The sequence below is a fragment of the Ranitomeya variabilis genome, chromosome 5 (genome assembly GCF_051348905.1).
Source record: "Ranitomeya variabilis isolate aRanVar5 chromosome 5, aRanVar5.hap1, whole genome shotgun sequence".
Classification (NCBI taxonomy): domain Eukaryota; kingdom Metazoa; phylum Chordata; class Amphibia; order Anura; family Dendrobatidae; genus Ranitomeya; species Ranitomeya variabilis.
The window spans coordinates 187,159,348-187,173,914 of NC_135236.1; the positions used below are offsets into that span (position 1 = coordinate 187,159,348).

The following is a 14,567-nucleotide window of genomic DNA, read 5'->3' on the forward strand; positions in this document are numbered from 1 at the left end:
GCTCACACGCTCCCATACAAGCCTATTGTGGTGAAACATTGGACTGCACATGGATGTCATTCCAGTGCAGCTCAATATATGCCAAGACAGGCAGTGGAGGAGGCGTGGAAATTACTTTCTCCATCTCATCCAATATATGGCTCCTGTTGCATTTCTCTTCCATGTGGTGCCATTTCTGACAGCACTAAATAGGAAGGGGTTTTCTTTGGTAAGTAAAATACCCTTTTATATTCAACGGTTTTCAATTGTTTTCTGAACACCTGTTTAATGAAGAAGCCTTCTTGTTCATTTGAATTTTTTGGTCTGAACTTTAGTGTTACTCCTAAGACTTTCATTGGGGTGTACTTATTTATACAACATGACCTTGAATTAATTTGTTAGACAAATTACTTTTTTGGGTGTGAAAAATAACAAATCATGTTTGAAATCAATGGCCCACATTTATAGGAGTATTTTGTAGTATGGTTTCTCACACAAAATAGTGATTCTGAAATTAAACGTAAGATTTTCTGACAAATCTGTTGGGGGTGTCCTCATTTATGCCGAGCACTGTATGCATCTACCATTGTCTTGTACTGAAAAATGATAATGTAGGGTTTCATTCTATGTCAGCTCCTATTGACCTATTGAAAAGGTATGTTATCACCTTCCTAATAGAATCAAAAAGATATGCTAACGTATACAGATAAATGTATTGGAAACCTTTTTTTTTTTTTTACAACTAAGCAATAGAATCTATACACATCCGGACAACTCCTCAGGCTATACAATGACTGTAGAGCCGAAATTTGATGTGACGAGAATCTTAGACTTCAGTCCTTAGCCATGAATGAGAATTCTGTTTTATCTGTACATCAACATCCACACCCTAACAATTCTTTTTCTAAAAAAAATCAGCAACAATCATTCAGTTTCAGAAATGTGAACAATGAATCACAATTAGCAAGTTTATGAATTACCTGTTGCCAGTCTTCTGCGTGCCAAGCTGGGGGGCAGTCAATCTGATTACACGGCTGCAGTGATGATGGCTTTTTACCTTCACATTCTTGCTGAGAATTATTGCTAGAGTCAATCAGACCAGAACAGTGGACATCTCTTGTCTGTATCCCAACCCCGCAAGTAGCCGAGCATCGACTCCAGGATCCTATATGCCACCTGTTTAATAAAGTCACAAATACATAAATGACGTCCATTGGTCCTCAAATATAGTTCACATCTATAATATGCCTCTGCCTTGTGTCATTCATTACACTTGTTACCCAGTTGTGGATTCTGTTTGTGGGCTCCCTCTGGTGGTTACTGCTGGTACTGGGTGACTTTGGTGGGTTGCGGCCTTTGGTTTCCACCTGTCCATCAGAGGCTGGGTGTTTCCTATTTTACCTGGCCTTTCTGTCATTCCCTTGCCGGCTATCAATGTATTCAGATGTGCTCTGTTTGGTTCCTGCCTACCTGCTCCCAGATCTTTCAGGATAAGCTAAGTGCTGATTTTCAGTTGTTGGTTTTTTTGTCCAGCTTGCTTATTATGTCTCTATGCTAGCTGGTAGCTCTAGTGGACTGAGGTTCTCCCCATGTGCCATGAGTTGGCACATGGGTTCTTGTAATCTCAGGATGGTTTTTTGATTAGGGTTTTTTGCTGACCGCTCAGACCCCTTTTGTATCGTTCTGCTTTCTAGTTTACAGCGGGCCTCAATTTGCTGAACCTATATATATCATCTCTATGTGTGTGCCTTCCTCTCATTTCACCGTCAATACATGTGGGGGGCAACTATACCTTTTGGGGTTCATTCCTCTGGAGGCAAGTGAGGTCTTTATTTTCTCTGCAGTACTAGTTAGCTCTTAGGCTGGTGCGTGGCGTCTAGAACCAACGTAGGCACGCTCCCTGGCTATCTCTAGTTGCGTTTGTCAGGCGTAGGGCAGCGGTCAGCCCAGGTTCCATCACCCTAGAGCTCGTCCGATATTTTGTATTACTTTGCTTGTCCCTTGCTATCCCTAGCCATTGGGATTCATGACAGTATAGCCGGCCCACAAAGTGTTAATTGTTTGGGCTGAAGCAGGAGAAAAAGAAGTGTTTAAGGGAAATTTATTTATTTATTTATTTATTTTTTCTCTTCAGAGTTTTGCTGCCTAGCCCTTAATTGCTGTCTAGCTGCTTCTTACCTCCTCTTAACCCTTGAATGGCTCTGATATTAGCTGTTTAACATGGATGTCCAGAGTTTGGCTTCCAGCCTGAGTAATCTCGCGGCAAAAGTTCAAAACATACAGGATTTTGTTGTTCACACTCCCATGTCTGAACCTAGAATTCCTATTCCAGAGTTCTTTTCTGGAGATAGATCTACCTTCCTGAATTTCAGGAACAATTGTAAATTGTTTCTTTCTTTAAAATCTCGCTCCTCTGGAGACCCTGCTCAACAGGTCAAGATTGTAATATCTTTCCTGCGAGGCGACCCTCAGAATTGGGCATTTGCATTGGCACCAGGGGATCCTGCATTGCTCAATGTGGATGCGTTTTTTCTGGCATTGGGATTGCTCTATGAGGAACCCAACCTGGAGATTCAGGCTGAAAAGGCTTTATTAGCCCTCTCTCAGGGGTATGATGAAGCGGAAATATATTGTCAAAAATTTCGGAAATGGTCGGTGCTTACTCAGTGGAATGAGTGCGCCCTGGCTGCAAACTTCAGAAATGGTCTTTCCGAGGCCATTAAGGATATTATGGTGGGGTTCCCTACGCCTACAGGTCTGAAAGAGTCGATGGCTATGGCCATTCAGATTGATCGGCGTTTACGGGAGCGCAAACCCGTGCACCAGTTGGCGGTGTCTTTTGAACAGGCACCTGAGACTATGCAATGTGATAGAATTCAGTCCAGAAGTGAACGGCAAAATTATAGGCGGAAAAATGGATTGTGTTTTTATTGTGGTGATTCAGCTCATGTTATATCAGCATGCTCTAAACGCACAAAAAGGGTTGATAAATCTTTTGCCATTGGTACTCTGCAGCCTAAGTTCATTTTGTCTGTGACTCTGATTTTTTCACTGTCTTCCATTTCCGTCGATGCCTATGTGGATTCGGGCGCTGCCCTGAGTCTTATGGATTGGTCATTTGCTAAACGCTGCGGTTTTAGTCTGGAACCTCTGGAAGTTCCTATTCCTCTGAAGGGAATTGATTCTACACCATTGGCTATGAATAAACCGCAGTATTGGACACAGGTGACCATGCGCATGACTCCCGTTCATCAGGAGGTGATTCGCTTCCTTGTACTGTATAATTTACATGATGTACTAGTGCTTGGTCTGCCATGGTTACAAACTCATAATCCTGTCCTGGACTGGAAAACAATGTCTGTGTTAAGCTGGGGATGTCAGGGGGTTCATGATTATGCACCTCCGATTTCAATCGCTTCATCTACTCCTTCTGAGATCCCTGCGTTTTTGTCTGACTATAGGGATGTTTTTGAGGAGCCTAAGCTCAATTCGCTCCCTCCGCATAGAGATTGTGACTGTGCTATAGAATTGATTCCTGGCAGTAAGTTCCCTAAGGGTCGTTTATTTAATCTGTCACTGCCAGAGCATACTGCTATGCGGAATTATATTAAGGAGTCCTTGGAAAAGGGACATATTCGTCCATCTTCGTCCCCTCTGGGAGCAGGTTTTTTTTTCGTGGCAAAAAAAGATGGTTCCCTGAGGCCTTGTATAGATTATCGCCTTCTGAATAAGATTACAGTCAAGTATCAGTATCCATTGCCATTATTGACTGATTTGTTTGCTCGCATTAAGGGGGCTAGGTGGTTCACTAAGATAGATCTTCGCGGTGCGTATAATCTGGTGCGGATAAAACAGGGTGATGAGTGGAAAACCGCATTTAATACGCCTGAGGGCCATTTTGAGTATTTGGTAATGCCTTTTCGACTCTCCAATGCTCCGTCAGTCTTTCAGTCCTTTATGCACAATATTTTCCGTGAATATCTGGATAAGTTTATGATTGTGTATTTGGATGATATTTTGGTGTTTTCTGATGACTGGGAGTCTCATGTTCTACAGGTCAGGAAGGTGTTTCAGGTTCTGCGGGCCAATTCTCTGTTTGTGAAGGGCTCAAAGTGTCTCTTCGGAGTCCAGAAGATTTCTTTTTTGGGGTACATTTTTTCTCCTTCTGCTATTGAGATGGATCCCGTCAAGGTTCAGGCGATTTGTGACTGGACACAACCTACATCTGTTAAGAGCCTTCAGAAGTTCTTGGGGTTTGCTAATTTTTATCGTCGGTTCATTGCTAATTTTTCCAGTATTGTTAAACCTTTGACTGATTTGACTAAAAAGGGTGCTGATGTTGCTGATTGGTCTCCTGCGGCCGTGGAGGCCTTTCAGGAACTTAAGCGCCGGTTTTCTTCTGCTCCTGTGTTGTGTCAACCAGATGTTTCACTTCCTTTTCAGGTTGAGGTTGATGCTTCCGAGATTGGAGCGGGGGCGGTTTTGTCACAGAGAAGTTCTAATGGCTCGGTGATGAAGCCATGTGCATTCTTCTCTAGAAAATTCTCGCCCGCCGAGCGCAATTATGATGTGGGTAATCGGGAGCTTTTGGCCATGAAGTGGGCATTTGAGGAGTGGCGTCATTGGCTTGAGGGTGCTAAACATCGTGTGGTGGTCTTGACTGATCACAAGAATCTCATTTACCTTGAGTCTGCCAGGCATTTGAATCCTAGACAGGCTCGTTGGTCGTTGTTTTTTTCTCGTTTCAATTTCGTGGTTTCATACCTGCCAGGTTCAAAGAATGTGAAGGCAGATGCTCTTTCCAGGAGTTTTGTGCCTGACTCTCCTGGAGACTCTGGGCCTACTGGTATCCTTAGGGATGGGGTAATATTGTCTGCCGTATCCCCAGACTTTCGACGTGCATTGCAGGAGTTTCAGGTGGATAAACCGGATCGTTGTCCACCAGAAAGACTGTTTGTTCCGGATGATTGGACCAGTAGAGTCATCTCCGAGGTCCATTCTTCTGTGTTGGCTGGTCATCCTGGAATATTTGGTACTAGAGACTTGGTGGCCAGGTCTTTTTGGTGGCCTTCCTTGTCTAGGGATGTGCGTACCTTTGTGCAGTCTTGTGAAGTGTGTGCTCGAGCTAAGCCTTGCTGTTCTCGGGCCAGTGGGTTGTTGTTATCCTTGCCCATCCCGAAGAGGCCTTGGATGCACATTTCCATGGATTTTATTTCTGATCTCCCGGTTTCACAGAAAATGTCCGTTATCTGGGTTGTGTGTGACCGCTTTTCTAAGATGGTTCATTTGGTGCCCTTGCCTAAGTTGCCTTCCTCCTCTGAGTTGGTCCCTTTATTTTTTCAGAACGTGGTTCGTTTGCATGGGATTCCGGAGAATATCGTTTCTGACAGGGGATCCCAGTTTGTGTCTAGATTTTGGCAGACGTTTTGTGCCAAGATGGGCATTGATTTGTCTTTCTCGTCTGCATTCCATCCTCAGACGAATGGCCAGACGGAGCGAACTAATCAGACCTTGGAAACTTATTTGAGGTGTTTTGTTTCTGCTGATCAAGATGACTGGGTTGCTTTTTTGCCACTGGCCGAATTTGCTCTTAATAATCGGGCTAGTTCTGCCACGTTGGTCTCTCCTTTTTTTTGTAATTCGGGGTTTCATCTTCGTTTTTCCTCTGGTCAGGTGGAGTCTTCGGATTGTCCTGGAGTGGACGTGGTGGTGGACAGGCTGCATCAGATTTGGAACCAGGTGGTGGACAATTTGAAGTTATCTCAGGAGAAGACTCAGCAGTTTGCTAATCGCCGTCGCCGCGTGGGTCCCCGACTTCTTGTTGGGGATTTGGTGTGGTTGTCTTCTCGTTTTGTCCCTATGAAGGTCTCTTCTCCTAAGTTCAAGCCTCGGTTCATCGGTCCTTATAGGATCTCGGAGATTCTTAACCCTGTATCTTTTCGTTTGGATCTCCCAGCATCGTTTGCTATTCATAATGTGTTCCATCGGTCGTTGTTGCGGAGGTATGAGGTGCCCGTTGTTCCTTCGGTTGAGCCTCCTGCTCCGGTGCTGGTGGAGGGAGAATTGGAGTATGTTGTTGAGAAGATCTTGGATTCTCGTGTTTCCAGACGCAAACTCCAGTATTTGGTTAAGTGGAAGGGTTATGGTCAGGAGGATAATTCCTGGGTGGTCGCCTCCGATGTTCATGCGACTGATTTGGTCCGCGCCTTCCATAGAGCTCACCCTGATCGCCCTGGGGGTTCTCGTGAGGGTTCGGTGACCCCTCCTCAAGGGGGGGGTACTGTTGTGGATTCTGTTTGTGGGCTCCCTCTGGTGGTTACTGCTGGTACTGGGTGACTTTGGTGGGTTGCGGCCTTTGGTTTCCACCTGTCCATCAGAGGCTGGGTGTTTCCTATTTTACCTGGCCTTTCTGTCATTCCCTTGCCGGCTATCAATGTATTCAGATGTGCTCTGTTTGGTTCCTGCCTACCTGCTCCCAGATCTTTCAGGATAAGCTAAGTGCTGATTTTCAGTTGTTGGTTTTTTTGTCCAGCTTGCTTATTATGTCTCTATGCTAGCTGGTAGCTCTAGTGGACTGAGGTTCTCCCCATGTGCCATGGGTTGGCACATGGGTTCTTGTAATCTCAGGATGGTTTTTTGATTAGGGTTTTTTGCTGACCGCTCAGACCCCTTTTGTATCGTTCTGCTTTCTAGTTTACAGCGGGCCTCAATTTGCTGAACCTATATATATATCATCTCTATGTGTGTGCCTTCCTCTCATTTCACCGTCAATACATGTGGGGGGCAACTATACCTTTTGGGGTTCATTCCTCTGGAGGCAAGTGAGGTCTTTATTTTCTCTGCAGTACTAGTTAGCTCTTAGGCTGGTGCGTGGCGTCTAGAACCAACGTAGGCACGCTCCCTGGCTATCTCTAGTTGCGTTTGTCAGGCGTAGGGCAGCGGTCAGCCCAGGTTCCATCACCCTAGAGCTCGTCCGATATTTTGTATTACTTTGCTTGTCCCTTGCTATCCCTAGCCATTGGGATTCATGACATTACCCATCCTGTCATGAATCCCAATGGCTAGGGATAGCAAGGGACAAGCAAAGTAATACAAAATATCGGACGAGCTCTAGGGTGATGGAACCTGGGCTGACCGCTGCCCTACGCCTGACAAACGCAACTAGAGATAGCCAGGGAGCGTGCCTACGTTGGTTCTAGACGCCACGCACCAGCCTAAGAGCTAACTAGTACTGCAGAGAAAATAAAGACCTCACTTGCCTCCAGAGGAATGAACCCCAAAAGGTATAGTTGCCCCCCACATGTATTGACGGTGAAATGAGAGGAAGGCACACACATAGAGATGATATATATAGGTTCAGCAAATTGAGGCCCGCTGTAAACTAGAAAGCAGAACGATACAAAAGGGGTCTGAGCGGTCAGCAAAAAACCCTAATCAAAAAACCATCCTGAGATTACAAGAACCCATGTGCCAACTCATGGCACATGGGGAGAACCTCAGTCCACTAGAGCTACCAGCTAGCATAGAGACATAATAAGCAAGCTGGACAAAAAAAACAACAACTGAAAATCAGCACTTAGCTTATCCTGAAAGATCTGGGAGCAGGTAGGCAGGAACCAAACAGAGCACATCTGAATACATTGATAGCCGGCAAGGGAATGACAGAAAGGCCAGGTAAAATAGGAAACACCCAGCCTCTGATGGACAGGTGGAAACCAAAGGCCGCAACCCACCAAAGTCACCCAGTACCAGCAGTAACCACCAGAGGGAGCCCACAAACAGAATCCACAACAATACCCCCCCCTTGAGGAGGGGTCACCGAACCCTCACGAGAACCCCCAGGGCGATCAGGGTGAGCTCTATGGAAGGCGCGGACCAAATCAGTCGCATGAACATCGGAGGCGACCACCCAGGAATTATCCTCCTGACCATAACCCTTCCACTTAACCAAATACTGGAGTTTGCGTCTGGAAACACGAGAATCCAAGATCTTCTCAACAACATACTCCAATTCTCCCTCCACCAGCACCGGAGCAGGAGGCTCAACCGAAGGAACAACGGGCACCTCATACCTCCGCAACAACGACCGATGGAACACATTATGAATAGCAAACGATGCTGGGAGATCCAAACGAAAAGATACAGGGTTAAGAATCTCCGAGATCCTATAAGGACCAATGAACCGAGGCTTGAACTTAGGAGAAGAGACCTTCATAGGGACAAAACGAGAAGACAACCACACCAAATCCCCAACAAGAAGTCGGGGACCCACGCGGCGACGGCGATTAGCAAACTGCTGAGTCTTCTCCTGAGATAACTTCAAATTATCCACCACCTGGTTCCAAATCTGATGCAGCCTGTCCACCACCACGTCCACTCCAGGACAATCCGAAGACTCCACCTGACCAGAGGAAAAACGAGGATGAAACCCCGAATTACAAAAAAAAGGAGAGACCAACATGGCAGAACTAGCCCGATTATTAAGAGCAAATTCGGCCAGTGGCAAAAAAGCAACCCAGTCATCTTGATCAGCAGAAACAAAACACCTCAAATAAGTTTCCAAGGTCTGATTAGTTCGCTCCGTCTGGCCATTCGTCTGAGGATGGAATGCAGACGAGAAAGACAAATCAATGCCCATCTTGGCACAAAACGTCCGCCAAAATCTAGACACAAACTGGGATCCCCTGTCAGAAACGATATTCTCCGGAATCCCATGCAAACGAACCACGTTCTGAAAAAATAAAGGGACCAACTCAGAGGAGGAAGGCAACTTAGGCAAGGGCACCAAATGAACCATCTTAGAAAAGCGGTCACACACAACCCAGATAACGGACATTTTCTGTGAAACCGGGAGATCAGAAATAAAATCCATGGAAATGTGCGTCCAAGGCCTCTTCGGGATGGGCAAGGATAACAACAACCCACTGGCCCGAGAACAGCAAGGCTTAGCTCGAGCACACACTTCACAAGACTGCACAAAGGTACGCACATCCCTAGACAAGGAAGGCCACCAAAAAGACCTGGCCACCAAGTCTCTAGTACCAAATATTCCAGGATGACCAGCCAACACAGAAGAATGGACCTCGGAGATGACTCTACTGGTCCAATCATCCGGAACAAACAGTCTTTCTGGTGGACAACGATCCGGTTTATCCACCTGAAACTCCTGCAATGCACGTCGCAAGTCTGGGGATACGGCGGACAATATTACCCCATCCCTAAGGATACCAGTAGGCCCAGAGTCTCCAGGAGAGTCAGGCACAAAACTCCTGGAAAGAGCATCTGCCTTCACATTCTTTGAACCTGGCAGGTATGAAACCACGAAATTGAAACGAGAAAAAAACAACGACCAACGAGCCTGTCTAGGATTCAAACGCCTGGCAGACTCAAGGTAAATGAGATTCTTGTGATCAGTCAAGACCACCACACGATGTTTAGCACCCTCAAGCCAATGACGCCACTCCTCAAATGCCCACTTCATGGCCAAAAGCTCCCGATTACCCACATCATAATTGCGCTCGGCGGGCGAGAATTTTCTAGAGAAGAATGCACATGGCTTCATCACCGAGCCATTAGAACTTCTCTGTGACAAAACCGCCCCCGCTCCAATCTCGGAAGCATCAACCTCAACCTGAAAAGGAAGTGAAACATCTGGTTGACACAACACAGGAGCAGAAGAAAACCGGCGCTTAAGTTCCTGAAAGGCCTCCACGGCCGCAGGAGACCAATCAGCAACATCAGCACCCTTTTTAGTCAAATCAGTCAAAGGTTTAACAATACTGGAAAAATTAGCAATGAACCGACGATAAAAATTAGCAAACCCCAAGAACTTCTGAAGGCTCTTAACAGATGTAGGTTGTGTCCAGTCACAAATCGCCTGAACCTTGACGGAATCCATCTCAATAGTAGAAGGAGAAAAAATGTACCCCAAAAAAGAAATCTTCTGGACTCCGAAGAGACATTTTGAGCCCTTCACAAACAGAGAACTGGCCCGCAGAACCTGAAACACCTTCCTGACCTGTAGAACATGAGACTCCCAGTCATCAGAAAACACCAAAATATCATCCAAATACACAATCATAAACTTATCCAGATATTCACGGAAAATATTGTGCATAAAGGACTGAAAGACTGACGGAGCATTGGAGAGTCCAAAAGGCATTACCAAATACTCAAAATGGCCCTCAGGCGTATTAAATGCGGTTTTCCACTCATCACCCTGTTTTATCCGCACCAGATTATACGCACCGCGAAGATCTATCTTAGTGAACCACCTAGCCCCCTTAATGCGAGCAAACAAATCAGTCAATAATGGCAATGGATACTGATACTTGACTGTAATCTTATTCAGAAGGCGATAATCTATACAAGGCCTCAGGGAACCATCTTTTTTTGCCACGAAAAAAAAAACCTGCTCCCAGAGGGGACGAAGATGGACGAATATGTCCCTTTTCCAAGGACTCCTTAATATAATTCCGCATAGCAGTATGCTCTGGCAGTGACAGATTAAATAAACGACCCTTAGGGAACTTACTGCCAGGAATCAATTCTATAGCACAGTCACCATCTCTATGCGGAGGGAGCGAATTGAGCTTAGGCTCCTCAAAAACATCCCTATAGTCAGACAAAAACGCAGGGATCTCAGAAGGAGTAGATGAAGCGATTGAAATCGGAGGTGCATAATCATGAACCCCCTGACATCCCCAGCTTAACACAGACATTGTTTTCCAGTCCAGGACAGGATTATGAGTTTGTAACCATGGCAGACCAAGCACTAGTACATCATGTAAATTATACAGTACAAGGAAGCGAATCACCTCCTGATGAACGGGAGTCATGCGCATGGTCACTTGTGTCCAATACTGCGGTTTATTCATAGCCAATGGTGTAGAGTCAATTCCCTTCAGAGGAATAGGAACTTCCAGAGGTTCCAGACTAAAACCGCAGCGTTTAGCAAATGACCAATCCATAAGACTCAGGGCAGCGCCCGAATCCACATAGGCATCGACGGAAATGGAAGACAGTGAAAAAATCAGAGTCACAGACAAAATGAACTTAGGCTGCAGAGTACCAATGGCAAAAGATTTATCAACCCTTTTTGTGCGTTTAGAGCATGCTGATATAACATGAGCTGAATCACCACAATAAAAACACAATCCATTTTTCCGCCTATAATTTTGCCGTTCACTTCTGGACTGAATTCTATCACATTGCATAGTCTCAGGTGCCTGTTCAAAAGACACCGCCAACTGGTGCACGGGTTTGCGCTCCCGTAAACGCCGATCAATCTGAATGGCCATAGCCATCGACTCATTCAGACCTGTAGGCGTAGGGAACCCCACCATAATATCCTTAATGGCCTCGGAAAGACCATTTCTGAAGTTTGCAGCCAGGGCGCACTCATTCCACTGAGTAAGCACCGACCATTTCCGAAATTTTTGACAATATATTTCCACTTCATCATACCCCTGAGAGAGGGCTAATAAAGCCTTTTCAGCCTGAATCTCCAGGTTGGGTTCCTCATAGAGCAATCCCAATGCCAGAAAAAACGCATCCACATTGAGCAATGCAGGATCCCCTGGTGCCAATGCAAATGCCCAATTCTGAGGGTCGCCTCGCAGGAAAGATATTACAATCTTGACCTGTTGAGCAGGGTCTCCAGAGGAGCGAGATTTTAAAGAAAGAAACAATTTACAATTGTTCCTGAAATTCAGGAAGGTAGATCTATCTCCAGAAAAGAACTCTGGAATAGGAATTCTAGGTTCAGACATGGGAGTGTGAACAACAAAATCCTGTATGTTTTGAACTTTTGCCGCGAGATTACTCAGGCTGGAAGCCAAACTCTGGACATCCATGTTAAACAGCTAATATCAGAGCCATTCAAGGGTTAAGAGGAGGTAAGAAGCAGCTAGACAGCAATTAAGGGCTAGGCAGCAAAACTCTGAAGAGAAAAAATAAATAAATAAATAAATAAATTTCCCTTAAACACTTCTTTTTCTCCTGCTTCAGCCCAAACAATTAACACTTTGTGGGCCGGCTATACTGTCATGAATCCCAATGGCTAGGGATAGCAAGGGACAAGCAAAGTAATACAAAATATCGGACGAGCTCTAGGGTGATGGAACCTGGGCTGACCGCTGCCCTACGCCTGACAAACGCAACTAGAGATAGCCAGGGAGCGTGCCTACGTTGGTTCTAGACGCCACGCACCAGCCTAAGAGCTAACTAGTACTGCAGAGAAAATAAAGACCTCACTTGCCTCCAGAGGAATGAACCCCAAAAGGTATAGTTGCCCCCCACATGTATTGACGGTGAAATGAGAGGAAGGCACACACATAGAGATGATATATATAGGTTCAGCAAATTGAGGCCCGCTGTAAACTAGAAAGCAGAACGATACAAAAGGGGTCTGAGCGGTCAGCAAAAAACCCTAATCAAAAAACCATCCTGAGATTACAAGAACCCATGTGCCAACTCATGGCACATGGGGAGAACCTCAGTCCACTAGAGCTACCAGCTAGCATAGAGACATAATAAGCAAGCTGGACAAAAAAAACAACAACTGAAAATCAGCACTTAGCTTATCCTGAAAGATCTGGGAGCAGGTAGGCAGGAACCAAACAGAGCACATCTGAATACATTGATAGCCGGCAAGGGAATGACAGAAAGGCCAGGTAAAATAGGAAACACCCAGCCTCTGATGGACAGGTGGAAACCAAAGGCCGCAACCCACCAAAGTCACCCAGTACCAGCAGTAACCACCAGAGGGAGCCCACAAACAGAATCCACAACAATACCCCCCCCTTGAGGAGGGGTCACCGAACCCTCACGAGAACCCCCAGGGCGATCAGGGTGAGCTCTATGGAAGGCGCGGACCAAATCAGTCGCATGAACATCGGAGGCGACCACCCAGGAATTATCCTCCTGACCATAACCCTTCCACTTAACCAAATACTGGAGTTTGCGTCTGGAAACACGAGAATCCAAGATCTTCTCAACAACATACTCCAATTCTCCCTCCACCAGCACCGGAGCAGGAGGCTCAACCGAAGGAACAACGGGCACCTCATACCTCCGCAACAACGACCGATGGAACACATTATGAATAGCAAACGATGCTGGGAGATCCAAACGAAAAGATACAGGGTTAAGAATCTCTGAGATCCTATAAGGACCAATGAACCGAGGCTTGAACTTAGGAGAAGAGACCTTCATAGGGACAAAACGAGAAGACAACCACACCAAATCCCCAACAAGAAGTCGGGGACCCACGCGGCGACGGCGATTAGCAAACTGCTGAGTCTTCTCCTGAGATAACTTCAAATTATCCACCACCTGGTTCCAAATCTGATGCAGCCTGTCCACCACCACGTCCACTCCAGGACCATCCGAAGACTCCACCTGACCAGAGGAAAAACGAGGATGAAACCCCGAATTACAAAAAAAAGGAGAGACCAACGTGGCAGAACTAGCCCGATTATTAAGAGCAAATTCGGCCAGTGGCAAAAAAGCAACCCAGTCATCTTGATCAGCAGAAACAAAACACCTCAAATAAGTTTCCAAGGTCTGATTAGTTCGCTCCGTCTGGCCATTCGTCTGAGGATGGAATGCAGACGAGAAAGACAAATCAATGCCCATCTTGGCACAAAACGTCCGCCAAAATCTAGACACAAACTGGGATCCCCTGTCAGAAACGATATTCTCCGGAATCCCATGCAAACGAACCACGTTCTGAAAAAATAAAGGGACCAACTCAGAGGAGGAAGGCAACTTAGGCAAGGGCACCAAATGAACCATCTTAGAAAAGCGGTCACACACAACCCAGATAACGGACATTTTCTGTGAAACCGGGAGATCAGAAATAAAATCCATGGAAATGTGCGTCCAAGGCCTCTTCGGGATGGGCAAGGATAACAACAACCCACTGGCCCGAGAACAGCAAGGCTTAGCTCGAGCACACACTTCACAAGACTGCACAAAGGTACGCACATCCCTAGACAAGGAAGGCCACCAAAAAGACCTGGCCACCAAGTCTCTAGTACCAAATATTCCAGGATGACCAGCCAACACAGAAGAATGGACCTCGGAGATGACTCTACTGGTCCAATCATCCGGAACAAACAGTCTTTCTGGTGGACAACGATCCGGTTTATCCACCTGAAACTCCTGCAATGCACGTCGCAAGTCTGGGGATACGGCGGACAATATTACCCCATCCCTAAGGATACCAGTAGGCCCAGAGTCTCCAGGAGAGTCAGGCACAAAACTCCTGGAAAGAGCATCTGCCTTCACATTCTTTGAACCTGGCAGGTATGAAACCACGAAATTGAAACGAGAAAAAAACAACGACCAACGAGCCTGTCTAGGATTCAAACGCCTGGCAGACTCAAGGTAAATGAGATTCTTGTGATCAGTCAAGACCACCACACGATGTTTAGCACCCTCAAGCCAATGACGCCACTCCTCAAATGCCCACTTCATGGCCAAAAGCTCCCGATTACCCACATCATAATTGCGCTCGGCGGGCGAGAATTTTCTAGAGAAGAATGCACATGGCTTCATCACCGAGCCATTAGAACTTCTCTGTG

General features: G+C 46.1%; 1 protein-coding gene across 4 annotated transcripts in view; it reads right to left on the bottom strand.

The window, feature by feature from the left end:
- The window catches only part of ADAMTSL3 (ADAMTS like 3), a 793,440-nt gene that overhangs the window by 123,079 nt on the left and 655,794 nt on the right, over window positions 1-14,567 (bottom strand). For all 4 annotated transcript variants that reach the window (XM_077263637.1, XM_077263634.1, XM_077263636.1 and 1 more), the window contains exon 18: window positions 960-1,155. In XM_077263637.1, the coding sequence (XP_077119752.1) occupies window positions 960-1,155 (196 nt within the window). The remainder of the gene's footprint in view (window positions 1-959; window positions 1,156-14,567) is intronic.